General features: G+C 35.3%; 1 protein-coding gene across 2 annotated transcripts in view; it reads right to left on the bottom strand.

Moving 5' to 3' along the window:
• The window catches only part of epha8 (eph receptor A8), a 101,969-nt gene that overhangs the window by 79,270 nt on the left and 5,366 nt on the right, over positions 1-17,333 (bottom strand). For both annotated transcript variants that reach the window (XM_079598309.1, XM_079598310.1), the window contains exons 4-5: positions 6,911-7,114; positions 3,450-3,751 (exon numbers count right to left, since the gene is read on the bottom strand). In XM_079598309.1, coding sequence (XP_079454435.1) covers positions 3,450-3,537 — 88 coding nt within the window. In that variant the 5' untranslated portion in view covers positions 3,538-3,751; positions 6,911-7,114. The remainder of the gene's footprint in view (positions 1-3,449; positions 3,752-6,910; positions 7,115-17,333) is intronic.

Genomic DNA, 17,333 nt, shown 5'->3' with positions numbered 1-17,333 from the left:
TAACAAGAAAAAGTTGAATAGTAGGATAGATACACCTTGGCGTGGTTTTTTTAAGTTGAATGAGGACAAAAAACCAGAATGGAGAGTTTTTTACAAACCACCATTGACCAAAAAAACAGGAGACCTGCAGTGGAGAATTGTTCATGGTGTTATTGCAGTCAATGCTTTTACTTCTATTTTAAATCCTGAAAGCACTGATAAGTGTCCTTTTTGTGATGACAGAGAAACTATTTTTCATGCTTTTTTAAACTGTTATAGACTTGAACCACTGTTTTCTGTTTTAAAAGATATTTTTAAAAAATGTAGTGAGGTATTCTCACAAGAGATTTTCATTTTAGGATGTAAGTATGTCCTAAAGAAAAAGTTTGTGTGCCAACTGCTTAATTTTGTGGTGGGACAAGCAAAAATGGCCATCTATTTGAGCAGGAGAAAAAAAATTGAACAGGATGTCATACAAAATATTGTTGTATTGTTTTTTAACTTGGTACAATCTAGAATCTTAATTGATTTTTATTATTATAAAAGTATTGATGATCTGCCTTCCTTTGAAAATATTTGGAGCTGTAATGATGCTCTATGTGTCATTTTTGAAGATGAATTAATTTTCACACTTTATTGATTTATTTTAATTTTGTTTTATTGTTGTTTTTGTCTTGTTTTTTGGAGGCTATATCATTGTAACAAGATGAACTTTTGTAAATAAAAGCTTTGTGAATCTCAAAAAAAAAAAAAAAAATCTCTCTCTCTCTCTCTCTCTCTCTCTCTCTCTCTCTCTCTCTCTCCCCCCCTCTCTCTCTCTCTCTCTCTCTCTCTCTCTCTCTCTCTCTCTCTCTCTCTCTCTCTCTCTCTCTCTCTCTCTCTCTCTCTCTCTCTCTCTCTCTCTCTCTCTCGCTCTCTCTCTCTCTCTCTCTCTCTCTCTCTCTCCCCCTCTCTCCCTCTCTCCCCCTCTCTCTCTCTCTCTCTCCCCCTCTCTCTCTCTCTCTCTCTCTCTCACCTCAGCGGGCTTCATGCTGTATTGAACCGTTTGTGACAGTGACTGGAGAGGCAGAAATATCACGCAAACCGTGTGTTCACTTAGTGTGTCTGAGCGGAACATGCGTGTCAAGCTGCAGTCTCGTCCACACGCAAACCCTGAGCCTGAGATGACACACACACACACACACACACACACACACACACACACACACACACACACACACAGGCTGAGTGAGGTCATGAGGTCACAACTGCTTCCTGTCCACACAGCAAACAAATATGATATGACAACAAAACACAGATCAGACAATATTCTACAGCACGGCTTCTCAATAATGCTGGCGGATATTTAAAACAGACATTTCTTTAAAAATGATCAACAAGATCTCCTTAATGCTCATAATGCACAATATCGACACATACTGACAGCAATTAAGACACTTTACTGTAACTAATTTAGAGATGTGCAAGTGTTTATGAATTAGAACCGATGAGGTTTATAGAAAACCAACAGAATAGAATCGTATAGAACAGAACAGAATGGAATAAGGATGAATTTAAAATATATATTTTAATATATTTTTATTTATGACATACTATATTTTATAAGAAATTAGATGAATTGAATATGTAAATGTATGATTGTAAAGAAAACCAATAGAATAGAATTCATAGGATTAATTTATAGCCTATATTTGTAATATATTTTTATTTATGACATACTATATTTTATAAGATATGAGATTCATTTAATGTGTAAATGTATGATTGTACAGAAAATCATTAGAATAGAATATAATTCATAGGATGAATTTATAATATATTTGTAATATATTTTAATTTATAACATATTTTACAATAAATTAGATTAAATTCATATGTAAATGTATGTTTGTAAAGAAAATTAATAGACTAGAATAGAATATAACTCATGGGATGATTTATAATATATTTGTAATATATTTTAATTCATAACATTATATTTTATATTAGATTAAATTAATTAAATATGTAAAGAAAATCAATAGAATATAATTTATATAAATGTATTTAAATATATTTGTCATTCGTTTTAATTTATGATACATTATATTTTATAAAAAATGAGATTAATTAAATTAGTAAATGTATATAAAGAAATTAAATAAAGATGCTGCCAATACATTGATAGTGGATGTTTCAGTGTCTACACGTACTAAAAAGTATGTATTACTGTTTTATTAGTATTACTGAAAGTTAATAACAGAAGCAAAAGTCTGGTGAGGCCATGAGTTAGAAAAGGTTGATAACTTCTGATCTAGAAATAAACAGAAATGCATGATTTTGAAGAGCGAGTTATGCGAGAGAATAACCACATAACCTGACAGAGCACGCAGGACTCTGCAGGACAACACCGCACAGTGTGTGTGTGTGTGTGTGTGTGTGTGTGTGTGTGTGTGTGTGTGTGTGTGTGTGTGTGTGTGTGTGTGTGTGTGTGTGTGTGTGTGTGTGTGAGAGATCGCACTGATGAGCCCGTCAGAACTCCGGAAAAGTGGCGGGATCAGTCCAATCACAATGACAGATCCGAACAGGCAGTGTGTTCCCTCTTTCACAGTAACCGATCAGCACACACACGCACAAACACACACACACACACACACACTTCGTGATATACGTGCACTTTCCAAAAACATAATCGTTTTTATCACACACATTCTCAATAAAAGTTTTCCTGTCATTTGTACTGATGCATTTAACGGCCGAGTATCATCAAGGGGAGACCGGGGCTAGTTGTCACACTTTTAACTCCAGGGCATAACCAGGCTTTTAACTCCAGATACGGTTTATTTTTGAAAGACAATATTTTTTGCCTACACTATTATTGGCCAGGGGGGAAAAAAACACACACATTGACTTTTGGTGATAGTGGGGCATGTTGTCACAGTGAAAACCTGCCTTTAAACAGCCTGTGCTTTCCAGGCAGAATCAAATTATGCAAAACTAGAAAAGGTAACACAAAAAAATACCAAACTACCGTTGCACTGTATAAAACTACAACATTTAAACAACTTATAGAGACCAGGTATTTATGAAAAACATTGACTCCTGAGAAAATATTTTAACCAAAAGTTTGAATTATGCTCATTATATGTCTGATTTTTCTCTTAATGCTCATCACTCTTGTTTTATTCTGGTCATCTAACAGCTGTAACAAAAAATGATAATAATAATAATGTTTATTTGATCAAGTGCCTTTCTACCAACTCAAGGGCACTTTATAATAGAACAGTGGAAATGTACAATAAAGTAGGAGAAAAAGAGAAAAGTACAATGTAATGATCTAGGAATTGATAAAACACATTCGATTAACTTTAATTACTGATACAGACGCTGTGACAACTAGCCCCGGTCTCCCTATTTGCATCACCCTGACATCTGGAAACAACACAGCATAAATCCCCATCTGTATGACACACACACACACACACACTTACCTTCATTATTAGACGTTCCCCTGGAGCCCAGGACCTGCATTGATATAGTCCACACTAAGAGGGGCAGGAGCCCTGGATCTGATGCCATCGTGCAAATGTGGACCCGGCGCACGGGGAGGAATCTCTCTCTCTCCCTCTCTCTCGCTCGCTCTCCCCTCTCCCTCGCTCACTCCCTCTCTCGTTCTCTGCCAGTGTAGAATCGGAGCAGTAGCTTCTCTCAGGAACTGCTTTCAGAACTGCCTGCCTGCACTCGGGCACATGCAACATCACCAGGCGCAGCACGGGGGCGTGTCCAGCGCTGCCTGTCACATACAGCAGCCAATCAGAATGCAGGGTTTGGAATATACACATCCCTATCTTTACATCCAGCACACCTCCCATTTATCATCAGCGGCTACAATACTATGCATATATTTATTGATTTTTTTTATTGATATCAGATTTTAATACATAAAAAGATTTTTGTTTACAAATAAGGAAAATTGGTTATGTTTAAGGTAATTAAACAAGTTAAACATAATGACCCTAAAATTGTGTGTGTGTGTGTGTGTGTGTGTGTGTGTGTGTGTGTGTGTGTGTGTGTGTGTGTGTGTGTGTGTGTGTGTGTGTGTGTGTGTGTGTTATTTATTCATGTAGCCTTATTAAGACGAGTTTATTCAGTCATATGTCAAATTAGATAAAAACAGTTAACATAACTGAAGTGTTACCACATGAAACATTGTATAACAACAAAACATTTTATAGTCAATATAAGTATCCATAAATAAATGCAAATTATTAAAAAATACAAACGAATTGTGAATAAACATATCCTAAACCTATATTATTTCTAGAACATGTGACATTTAGTTTTTCATTTTTTGAAATGTAAGGCTTCAAAATTAAGTTTTTAAGTGATGTTTATGTGACTTTAATCCTGAGATTTATCATGACAGCATAAACTGTCATAATTCAATTTATAAGCTTTTTTTTTCTTAAAGGTAAACATAACGCAGCAAATAATGTCAAACAATTAAATTACACACTACAAGAACACAGCATACAATCTAATCTTATTAAATATATCAAATGTTAGAATCGGATTCAACTACTGGGTTTTTTTCTGTAACCGTATTTTCAATATCTGGATCTTTCATAATGTCTTAACATAACTAATATTCCTGAAATATTCCACTTTTTGTAACTTTAATTCTCAACAATACTGAATTACTGAATGATAGTACTGTAAATCTCACATTTTACCAAGCAGAAGATGCTGTGCATCAAATATGTTTATCAAATATCCTTTCTTCCTCATTTTAGCAGATAAAAAAGCAGGACATTCAATTTCAGATCAGTGTGTTATTATTTATGAACACCAGGCCACCTCAGTCGCATCGTCTGATGGATTTTCTGATTAAGTGCTTCAGGCGCAGATAAAACGACGTCTGCATATCGGCTCTTCTCAGAGCGTTTCTCGTGGCAATATCTGATTCAGTTATAGACTTTCAACCTCCAAACTGGAGTTTCTACTTGCTTTCCTGACATTGATTCAACATAAGCATAAAAAACATCTGCTTTTCTGCTAGTGTTACTCCCCTAAACAGCATCAACACATTTTGCATAACCAATTTCAGATTTCTGCTGAAATGCACAAACTTTTTAGGCATTTAAACGATCTTGTTCTACATTATGCCAAATATATGCCAACATATTGCTGTATATTTAAACATATAGCCAATTTTCTCAAATGTAAACACTCAAAATTTTGATTTGTTTTTCAATGTGAACGGCTTTTATAATAATTTGGTAACAGTTTAACTTTCCTTGAGTAATTAACAACTTATGACATTTATAAGTGTTGAAATATAGCCTAATAAATAATCTGCATTATAATTTGGTCATCCTGACTGGAGTTTAAAAGACTGAACTGAAATGTTCTGAATTATGACACTAACTTTGCAACATCGACACTTTTAATAAATTGAATTGCATCAATATTGAACTGACTTGAGCTGAATACTGACACAATTACATTGCAAAAAAAAAGTATTTCATCTATCTTTCATATATTATCAACAATATCTTAAAATTCTTTAATGAATATACATTTACTTTAGAAGCAAAATGACTTATGATATTAAGTGTTCATCAAAATTAAGTGAGTTTTTGCTCAATACAAGAAAAAATGTCAGTAGGGCAAGAAAAATAATCCTGAAAAAAAAATTTTTTTTGCTTTCTTGTTAACTTTGATACATTTTTAAGTAAATGTTGCTTCTCAAGTAAATGTATCTTGAATTAAAAATGTTTAGATATTTGAAAATGTTTCGCAGAGTTGCTTACCGCTAAATTAAACTCATAATTGATTAACTTTGCAACATTGACTTCATTTTCTGTTTATTAGTATGAAGCTGCTTTGAAACAATCTGCATTGTATATGCGATATTTAAATAAATGTGACTTGCTGGCTATTTGTGCAGCTTATTTAGATAAAGTTGACTGTATTTTATTTAATACAGACTGTATTTTGTATTTTAACTCAATTATAACACAACTACTAACCAAATAAATGAAAACATATTAACAAATACTGAGTTAAATTTTTTTAGCACGCAACAAGAAAGAGTCGTTTGAAAGACATGAAACTTGGAAATCTAGTGCCTAGGACAATCGTCATTATGCAAAAATATTTTACCACAGAATGATGCGATTGACGAATCAGAATCAAGTATTCCATAGAGTCATGTAATAGAGTGCAACAGTAAAAACTCCATTCATTTTCTCCATAGGGAAATAGATTTTTAACGATAACTTATAAACCTTTAAAGACAGACCAAGTGTACAATGTCCACAATGTTGGTAATCTTGTCTTTTAAAATGATCGTGTTTAACAGCGGAATTTCTGGTGAAAAACTACATTACCCATGATGCTGTATAGAAAACTACACCAATCAGTCAAAAAAGCAACATGCGCCAAAATATCTCTTTAGCTCCGTAATCGTCTCTAATATTTCTGCATATTTTACAATAAACGTACAATAAAAAATATGTTGTTTTTATATAAATATAACCAACATTTGTATATTAGTAGTTTAGATTTTTCCATTGTTTTCGATTTGATTATGCTGTTCGCAATGCTTCATGGGATTGTAGTTCTTCCCCTCCTGTAGGCCTATACCTCTGTCTTTTTGTCAGATTTTCCAAAACTTTTTCAAATGAAAGTTTCTAATGCTATGAATCACCTGGTTGGATTGGTGCATAGCTTATAACTCTTCAATGAAGACTTTTTAATAAAAAATCCCTATGGGAAAAATGAATGGAAAAATACTTCCGGAAGCAGTGCCACTGAAAAAGGGGACGGGCACTGTTGCACTCAATAAGGAGATTTACATCACAGCTCTTCTAATCTGAATTAGAACTATTTGATTAATAATACACATTATAATACATACAAATGTTTGTAAAACATAAAGCAGTGTTACCATAAAGCAGTCTAGCTCCATGGCTCTTCAGCTGGGCGGGAGAAACAGAAGATGAGAGGAAGAAGAGACACTTGGGGGTTTGGGAGCCAAAGCGAGGGTCTGCGTCTTGCCTGCCAATGTCTTTCCTGCTCCGGCTGAGAATACAGGGAAGATGTTGTGCTGGGTCACAGCTAGCGCTGTTCAGTCCCCCTGTGAGCAACATGCCTACGTGCAAGAGGGCCAACACATTTGGATGAGTCTATGAGCCTCTGTTTATAACTTCAGGCCAAATGAGATTTCATATGTTGTTAGAATGCTAATGCAAGCATTATTATTGCTGTAATGATCTAATAAACTTCAACTTGTAACTCGCACTGCACCATTTTTTCAAATATTGTGGTTTAGTGTGGTTTGCTGTTACTTTTAAGTGATCATTTCAATTATCTTTTATTATTGATTAAGTTTTGTGTTGCTTGATGATGGTGTAAAAAAGAGAAGAAATAATAGTTCAGCATTTAAACGTCAACTTTAAGTCACATATAGCGTCTGCAACGTTTAATAAGTTACGCTCATACTATGACTAGTTATTTAGCAGCATCTGCCTTTCTGGAAATCAAGTACTATTGGATGAACGCCATGTCATGTAATGAATATTCATGAGTCAAGATGGTGATTGATATAATATGTATGCAGAAAGCATGTTTCTCCATATCTACTGTTCAAAAGTTTGGGGTCAAAAAGAAATGTATCATTTAATTTTATTAAATGAATCAAAAGGGACAGTAAATACTTTTACATTGCTAGAAATTATTTCTATTTCAAATAAATGCTGTTCTTTACAACTTTCTCAAAGAAGATTGAATTTTTTTAGCACCGTTTCCACAAAGATATTAAGCAGCACAATTGTTTTCAACATTGATAATAATAGGTTAAGATAATAGTTAATACAAAATGTAATAATAAGGTTCTTGAGCAGCAAATCATCATGATTTCTGAAGGATCATGTGACACTGAAGACTGGAGTAATGATGCTGAAAATTCAGCTTTGATAACAGGAATAAATTACATTTTAAAATAGATTTGAATAGGAAACAGTCATTTTAAATGGTCATAATATTTCACAATATTTTTGTTTTTACTGTATTTTTGATCAAATAAATGCAGGCTTGATTAGCAGCTTCTTTCAAAATCATTTTAAAAAATCGTACAGACCGTGTCAAGAGAAATGGACTGTTCTCTTCTAATATCTAAATCATAAGAAAAGATATATTAAAAAGCATAAAATTACAGATCTTGGAAAATCTCTAGAGGCCACTAAAGAAAATCTCTATACTGTGCACACATCCTGTAAAGATGACTTAGTATGTTGCATTATGTGTGTGGGGGAACATGGGGAACAGAAGGATTAATGTGTGTAACTGCTAAAAATAAAGACAGTTTGGAGTTAAATGTCTAGAAAGGTGCCATCATGGTGACGAGTGGAGCATGAGCTTGGTTTGAGAACAGTGTATGTTAAATGTTTAAATCGCTGTACACATTCAGTATAAGAGCTATGCTATGATAATACTATCAAAGCATTGTGTAACCAATTAACAATATAGCATTTATTGAATTATCTGGTTAAAACGAGCCAAGTTTCCATTGCTCAAAATATTTAAGTTGAGATTACATGATCATTTTAAGTTGTGTATGAATTAGCTTACTCAAATTGTTCAAGTTAAGAGCAATTGAAATGTATGATTAAAAAAAAAATCTGCACGTTCTGCTTGTTAAACATTACATTCCTTAAAGGGACACTAAGTAACTTTTTAGGTATTTTATTATCTAAAATCAATATTTTTATTCATAAATATGTCCTCAATGGTGTACAAATACCTCGGCCAATTATCTGACTTATCCTTATAAATGAAGAATTAATTATCTTTATATACATGGGACGGGTAGGTCCACGGAGGCTTCCATGTAGTTCCGCCATCTTGCAAAACTATTATAGCAGAGAGGGACAAAAAGTACTAAGCCAACGCGTTTTCGTTCAGAGCCAGCCGAAACCAGCAGAGACGCAGGTGCAGAGCAGAGAGAGGCGCTTGAAACTGCACCGGCAAGTTTAAAAGTCTGGATTGCATTGTTATTATGGACCATACATATGCCAAGCCACAGGAGAAGAAAACATCGTCGTCAAAAATAGAACGTGAAAGGAAACGTGACCGTAGATTACAGAAAACAAGAGTTAATGTCGCTAATGTGGCTAATTTTATATAACTCTCCTTTTTCAAAAACAATCCATTAGCTCAAGTTGTAAATATTTTGCTACGTGCATAGAACTGTATGCCTGACTCTCGCTCTCCTCCTCTTCCTCGTCGTCCACCTCCTCGCCTAGATACTGATCCAAGCTGCCTCTCTGTCCATTTCCCTATTGTTTAATCATCTGATGATGATGATGATGATATCTAACAATGAACATAATTCAGAAAATATAACGAATAAAGAAGGGTGCGATTTGCCGGGGGGGGATGCGTGGGATTTCTCCCTTTCTGGTCAATGTATCCCTGCATCTGCTTAATTATTTTTTATCCCCGGTGGGGATAAATTTATCCTCCCCTCAAAGTGATCATACTACATGGTGGCGAGACGGATCACCAAACTTATCACGGATCCGTGGTTTGATTAAAGTCAATTTTATTTTAAAATGATTACTCACTCACTCTTGAGCGTCTGGCGTGAGTGATTTCAATGTAAAGACACGTTTACGCGCGTCTAGAGGTCCTGCGGCGCGGTGTTTAGCGCGGCACGGTAGACGCGAGCCTCATTCTACTCCAGTTTGCGCGAATGAGGCGAATTGCTATCACAGATAATGTATTTTCTATCATTTCACTGTAGCTCAGCATCGCGATGTAAAGTTAACGTTATTGCATGATCACAGTTCATATGTGTGGGGAAAGATAAGCTATTAGAGTAAAAATATTGCGTTAGGCTACTTCAGTTAATAAGAAAAAAGATTTTACAATTCCTGCAATGCAGTGATGAAGTTCATGTTCTCATGATTTATTTTCATGAATAACAATGTTTCAAAACACCCCCCTCAGTAATTCATACTGTAACATTCGTTTGTTTGTTGTCATGTTGCAGTTGAAATAACACACCTGTTCACCTGAAGGAAAACTTGACGAAGTGCTATTAGAAGACATCCTGTCAAAGCTTTTTGGTACATATCGCCTACCGTAGATGCAATGCGCATTTGAAAAAGCGAGGCGCTGGAGAGCAAAAATAAGTTTGAATGCAAAATACAAATTCACCACTAGATGGGAGTAATTCCTACTTACTGTCCCTTTAACTTAAAAAACGTGATGTAACTTCAAGTTTCCTCAAGTTATTTGAGTTTAACCAACTTATTGGAGTTTACAGTCTTTGAGGGCGGAGACTGAGCCAGCTGTGGTGCACTGAACGAAGGCTAACCCACAGGCTTGGTTGTTATCTGAACCGTATAGGCCTATAGGAGGTACGGTAGAGATCAGAGTAGACCCTGAGATAATATAATCAAGGAAGAGTATATAATATACGCCATTTACTCCTCCTGAATGTATAAAGGTAGACCTTTTACAGGAGTTGAGTAATATAAATAGAGGAAGTGGCTCGTGACCAATATAAGAGTTACGTGGTCGCGGTAGAAACCACACAGGGAGTGACGCGGCTCAACCACAATCTTTTGAACGGAAGTGTACATTCAGCTGACAAATAACATAACATATTTGCAAACATTATAACATTGTACACATTCCTGCAGGCTAAAGGAACAATAATTTTTGCAGTGCTAAAATGTAAGGCTCCTTCCGCTATACACGACTATTTTAAGGCCAAGAACATGCTATTGTGCCTCTGCCGTGTGGAAAAGAGACTAGAACATTTTAAGGATGGGTGACTAAATCATTCGGATTGATTTCATGCTTTCGAACGCATTCTTTTATGTGTTCAGCCCCAGAATATCCAGATAGTGTTCAGATTAACAGAGACGCACAAAATGATTGCGTTTCTTCAGCAGTGTGCTTTTCGACGCACAAGCGTTCCCATCTTACGAGAGGCTTCTTTAGCTGTTTAGTTACTAATCCTCAGGAGGAGACGAAAGCAGCCCGGCATCTGAGCTTTACAGCTGTTCGCCTTTCAGCAGACGTGGAGAAACACAGACAGAGACGATGCTACCTTAAAACACGCCACAAGACCAATCAAATGACTGAAGCTTAGAACTACATTTTAACATCAAAAGCTGCTTTACTGCATTCAAATGTGTTCAATATAAATGCATATATTCTGCACTATTAATGCTTTGATGAGCAATCATTGAGTTCTCCAACAGCAATTCTGCATTTAATGAAACAAAATGAAACAAATCTGCATATGCTTTCGTAACATTATTTCAGGTTGCGGCTGATTTTAGTTCAACACAGGAAAAAATAAAAAGCCGTTTTGTTCTGTTTCAATGCCAGAACATAAACAACGCATGTATGACAGGTATTCTCAGAGATGGAACTTGTAATCAGTGCAAACCATATGTCTCGCAGCTCATAACCAAAACCCCACATTAAAATCAAGAATATTTCATTTCTCATCGAGTGCAGCTTTGTTTCCTAAGAAATTGTCAATGGGACATCATTAAGGCACAATCTAAATTACACGCGACAAGTCGTTCTGGAGAAGAAACAGTGTGTGCTTTTGTGAAAAGGAGCCGAGCAGAACTGAGGAAGAAGAAGTGATCACACGTCGACGGATCACGCGGAACTGAATCGGCTCCCGTCAACACCACCGCCACAACACGGAGACGCCCCAAGCTGTGTCTCTTTCTCCTCACAGAGCTATTGAAGTTTCCTTAGCAGAACATAAGGTTTAATCTCCAAAAAACATGCCCTGGTCATATTTCATACCAAAACCAAAAGAATATACACACACACATATATATATATATATAGTTTATGGTCCAATTCTTACAATTAACTAGTTGCATATTAGGATATTGGCTGTTTATTATATATAAAGCACAACCTAATGCCTTATTCTGCATGACCATATTCTACATCCTTTAATCCTACCCATACCTAAAATTAACAGCTACCTTACTAGCTATTAATAAGCAGTAATTAGTTTATTGAGGCAAAAGTCGTATTTAATAGTTAATTACTAGTGAGAATTGGACCCTAATCTAAAGTCTGCCCATATATACAGTGTGTGTGTGTGTGTGTGTGTGTGTGTGTGTGTGTGTGTGTGTGTGTGTGTGTGTGTGTGTGTGTGTGTGTGTTTGTGTGTGTGTGTGTGCCATTCATTTAAATAATTTATACATTTATTTTAGAAAATATAGGCCTATATTAAATATAATTTTTTTTTTTTTTTGTATTAGGTGAATTTGGGTGTAAATGTAAATTCATAAGCTTTTGAAGCTTCCTCTGCTAAACTAAACATATGGCTGTAATTACACACGCACGCACACACACACACAAGTACACACACACACACACACACACACACACACACACACACACACACACACACACACACACACACACACACACACACACACACACACACACACACACACACACAGTATTATACTATATACAGTATTATATATAAAATAAAATCTTAAATTTAATTGTATTAATATTCATGTTTGCATTTAATGTGCTTGATTGTCATGGGAAAAATTACATCCCAATGCGAAAATATCTTAAAGTCTTGATGTATTGTGACGTACGTATTATTCAAGAGAAAAACAATGTAGGGCGGGTTGTTGATTGGATGGACTGAGGAATGATGATCATTCAAATGTGTTCAACATAACATGCATTTAGCAAACAGACAAGGTGAGTCTCCATTTCACGCTGACTTTAGTGCGCATAAAAATAAACGTTATTTTCTTTAATGATAATTTTTGACGATGGCATGAAAGTTTCGTTACATTCGCCGACTAAAATGAACTTTTCTTCAGCCATATCCCTCAAGCAACAAGCATCGTGATGTGCTGTCGTGTGCTACGGCCCGCACTAACTCGAAGTGTTTAATAAACTCCAACATACTGCTGCACGAGAAGCACTGCTGGGGACCTGACGTTCCTGTGCGCTTGATGGACGCTCGGGCAGTGCGCTTGGCACGCGCCAGCCTTGAATTACCTGCCTGGCTACCCTGCGGCCTGCCATTTTGTGGCACTGTGTGGCGGCAGATGGTGCGGGTCACTACACGGGTCTTGGACACTGAGTGGCTGCTATATATAAACCTGCAGCAGCACGCTTGTGTCGTCTAATGGATTCACCTATTTATGGAGAAAACTTAATAAATGCAATTAGTATTGCGATGAATCACGCTCATGCCAAGAAAATACATGAGATGAATGTATTTTAAGCAAAAAATGACGTATGAACAAAATGTTTTCTTATTAACACATCGTGGCATGCATTGTTGTCTTGCGTCATCTGTTATTGGCAGGACTTGTTGTTCTCTTGTTGCCGTTGCATCATCGCTTAGCTATTTTTCCCTGAAAAAAATTGCTTTTCAAAGGCTTTTCTGGGTGTTTTGGAAACTTTAAAGGGATAGTTCACCCCAAAAATGTCATATTAAATACTATAGCATTTACTCACCCCTGTGTCATATGACTTCAGAAGGCTTATAATTTCATGCTCAAGTAATATGGACTGCTTTTATGGAACTTTTGTGCCTTTTTTGAAGCTTAAAAAGCTCCAGTCAGCAGATAAGAGCAGCATAAACTTAAAAAAAAAGAAAAAAGAATATATATTATATATTACCCAAAAAAAGTTCAGGTTCAATTTCACATCAAATACAACAGAAATGTTTAGAAATGTATGTGTATAAAATATATAAAAATATATATCTTTAAAATATATATATATAGAATACAATTACCCCCCCCCCCCCCCCCCAAAAAAAAAAAATATATATATATATGTATGTATGTATATATATATATATATATATATATATATATATATTGTGTAATTGTATTCTATATATATACGTACAGCCACATTCTTCAATATTTCTTTCTTGAAACAAAGAAGAAGACGTGGATTTGGAACGAGGATGAGTAAACGGCAACAGAATTGATATTTGTGTCCGAACTGTCCCTTTTTCAGTGGCTGGAGGGCATGTGAGCATGTCACAATGAAGATGCCAACCTTATGGTGGCCGGTTCTCCAGATGGAGCGTGCGCTACAAAGGAGAAGCCTGTTCTCATCAAAGGCTAATGTGAAGTTTTAATCAAACGCCTTCCGAATGCCAGACCAAACATTGAAAGGATGGAACAGACGGGTCAAATTCAGTTCAAACAGCCACTCAAAGGCTTCCTAAAATTGCCGCCAACTTCAAACGCACAAGCAAATCACGTTCTCCATGGCGGGATTCAGAGCCAATTTTAAGCTAATCACATTGGGAAGCCCTGCAGCTCTGCTAACCATGACGAAGGTACAAAAAAATAACCAGAATTCGCTATGACACAAAAAACAAGCTAGTGCTAGACATGCACAACAATGAAGGTTAATGGAAAAAATAACACGCACAAATTTGTCAAATGGCATTACCAAAGCTTATATTTTTGCTCGTTTCAGTGCTAAATGATTCCGAGTATGAGAAAACCACACTTAAAAGCAGTTTATATTAATCAGAGAAATCATTTTAATGTTAATGAATGATGCTGCATGATGAACATCCTAAAGCTGGTTTGCTGGTCTCAGTGGGTCACCTGGCACTGGTCAGGCTGGGAGACCAGATTATTAAATTAAATATAGAATACAATTAAACAATATTGTGACTTAAAACCAGTATTTTAACATATTGCTGTATTTTAAAGCATATTTTTATAGTCAAAATTACTCTTATTTCAAAAGATCCTTGAAAATTTGATTTCCTCCTGAATTGTTTTTTTTTTTTTTTTTTTTTAAACCAGCCTATATGGTCTGCTAGTCTTAGCTGGTTAAAAAAAAAAATCAGAAGGTAATCAAATTTTCATGGATCTTTTGAAATAAGAGTCATTTTGACTATAAAAATATGCTTTAAAATACAGCAATATGTTAAAATACTGTTTTTAAGTCAAAATATTGTTTAATTGTATTCTATATTTTAATGTTTTTTGTCATTTTTTATTTAATGTATTTGATTTATACATTTTTAAATATTCCTTAATAAAAGGAAGGTTTTATAATTTCTTACATTTTTCTATAATTTTTTACAATTTGCTGTACATAAGTAATATCTCATTAATAAACTTTTGAATTTGTGTATTTCCTATAAAAAAAAATATATAAAACAGTCATGTTTTCAAATATGTAACTAATCAGAAGTAGCTATGTTTCATTTTATTCTATAATTTTAATATGCATTTTATACTTTTTAATTTATTTTATTTTAAAAAATTAAATGCCGGTAATTTTTTAACAATTTTCTAAATTTTGAAATAATTTGCTGTACATAACCTTTATCAAAAAAACATTAAAATTACTATTTAACTTGCACTTGCATGAAGTCTCCATTTTCCGCTTCTCATAACTCATAATTGGTAATCAAGTAATCAATGTGCAGAAAGTAATATGCTAATATGACTGTCAACTGCCCATTAAAAATTAAAATGCCACGTGAGTGTGGTAAAAATACACCGCGTGTCACAGATCCAATGCAGAACATCTGTAGCTCTTATCACGATGACAGTTTGAGAACATCTAAAACGACATTAATTACATTCCTGGCGGCCGAATCAGCAAGTGTGATCAATGTGACATTCGAAGTTAAGCCCTCTGCAAAAATCACACACCTCTAGCATCTCACATTATAGGCCAAGCGTGAAGTGTGTAGACGACCATGACAGGTTACCACCCGCTGATCTTATTACGTTGTCTTCAGCTCTTTAGCGATAGCGAGAGGACTTTGCTTATTCAGTCAGAAATTATTAATCATAATCACAAAAGCACAGACTAGAGTCTAGACAGTCTTTGTTTCTCATTAATGGCTGATTCTTTCATTTCTGACTTCTTGAGATCTTGAAAAACAAAACTTATTCTAAGTATGTTTCATCTGTGTTAAAACATTCATCAGAAGTTATGAATCAGCCTTGAATTTTTCTAATTATTTGTGACATGAAATCTTTATAGATATTTTCTATACAAAACTGTACATAAACCAAATAAATTCTGTTCTGTTTCTAAGTTCTTAGAAAAAAAGTGCAAAGTAAAAGGCCATTGATTATGCCTGGCAATGAATATGTATATATATATATATGCTTGGGAATGGCTTCCGTTATTCGTAGACCAAGAAGAAACAAGAGAAGTCAACTTTTAAATCAAGATCATGACAAAACAATGGCTGGTTCTGCGTAATTCTGGCATTTAAGTTTTTGGCACTTCTCAAAGGTATTTAAGAGACACAAAACAAAACATTATCTTTCAAAACCAAAACGATTGTTTAAAACAAAAACCCAAAAGTTCCCCTCATTGAAGAATCAGCACAATGCATGTTTCAATCCCATCTAAACTGTTTGCTGAAGGCCTGCTCATACCTGTCTATGATAATACGATGAAGTCTGTGCCTTTATTACGTTTTCTTTTTGATGCATATTAATGAGTGTTTTCACTGTACGTTTCAGTTATAAAAGAAAATCTTGTGTTGTTGAATTGTGGATACACATCACAGCAAATGAGTCTCTCTTTCCGCCACAGCCGTCGGTGGGAAAGTCATAAAGTGCTTATCTCTCTGAGTTCAGAGATTTTCTCTTATTTAATTTATTTTTATCTCATTGTTTTGCACATTTGCATAGAGTCTTTATTCCGCGAGTCCATCCAAGCACTTAAGGTTGCTTTTATGAGTAATACACATTGTTAGCTGTTTTGTAAATGAATGGTCCACTAGCCTGATTGGATCAAATCAAGGGTGGACAAACTCCTCATCCACCCTCACCCTCATTTTCGATCTGCTTCATCCTATCTCTTTTTTTCATTCTATTAGAGATGGTGAAAGATTGCCTTATCTCCCTCAAAGGCATGGAAAGCCGCCTTGCGTGAAAGTGCCAGGATTCAAAATTCAAAGTAGTGATTAATGTGGCCGTCCTCCTCATAGACTGTGAAAATTAGCTCCCGGCTCTATTGAACGTGACACTGCACTCGGGAAGAATCCTTACAAACTGTAAATACGGCGTAGTCATGTGTGCTCGTCTGCTAGCACCGGTGCCCTCATGGATTTAACTCACACAACCAGGAACTTAATATTTAGTGCATCTGAAGACTTTCAGGCAAGGTGCAAAATTAAAATCCACTAAGAGTCAAATTGAGTAAAAAATTAGTTTAGCAACTGTTAGTAGTAGCATAGGAACCACTACACAGCAACTTAAAGCAGGGCTATGCAGTATCGTGAATATCTTCGTTGTATTCTCGCTTTTTGCTCGCAGGTTTCTCTATAGAGCTCC

Source organism: Phoxinus phoxinus (genome assembly GCF_949152265.1).
Source record: "Phoxinus phoxinus genome assembly, chromosome: 22".
In the NCBI taxonomy this organism is placed as follows: domain Eukaryota; kingdom Metazoa; phylum Chordata; class Actinopteri; order Cypriniformes; family Leuciscidae; genus Phoxinus; species Phoxinus phoxinus.
This window is presented reverse-complemented; position numbering and strand designations above follow the sequence as displayed.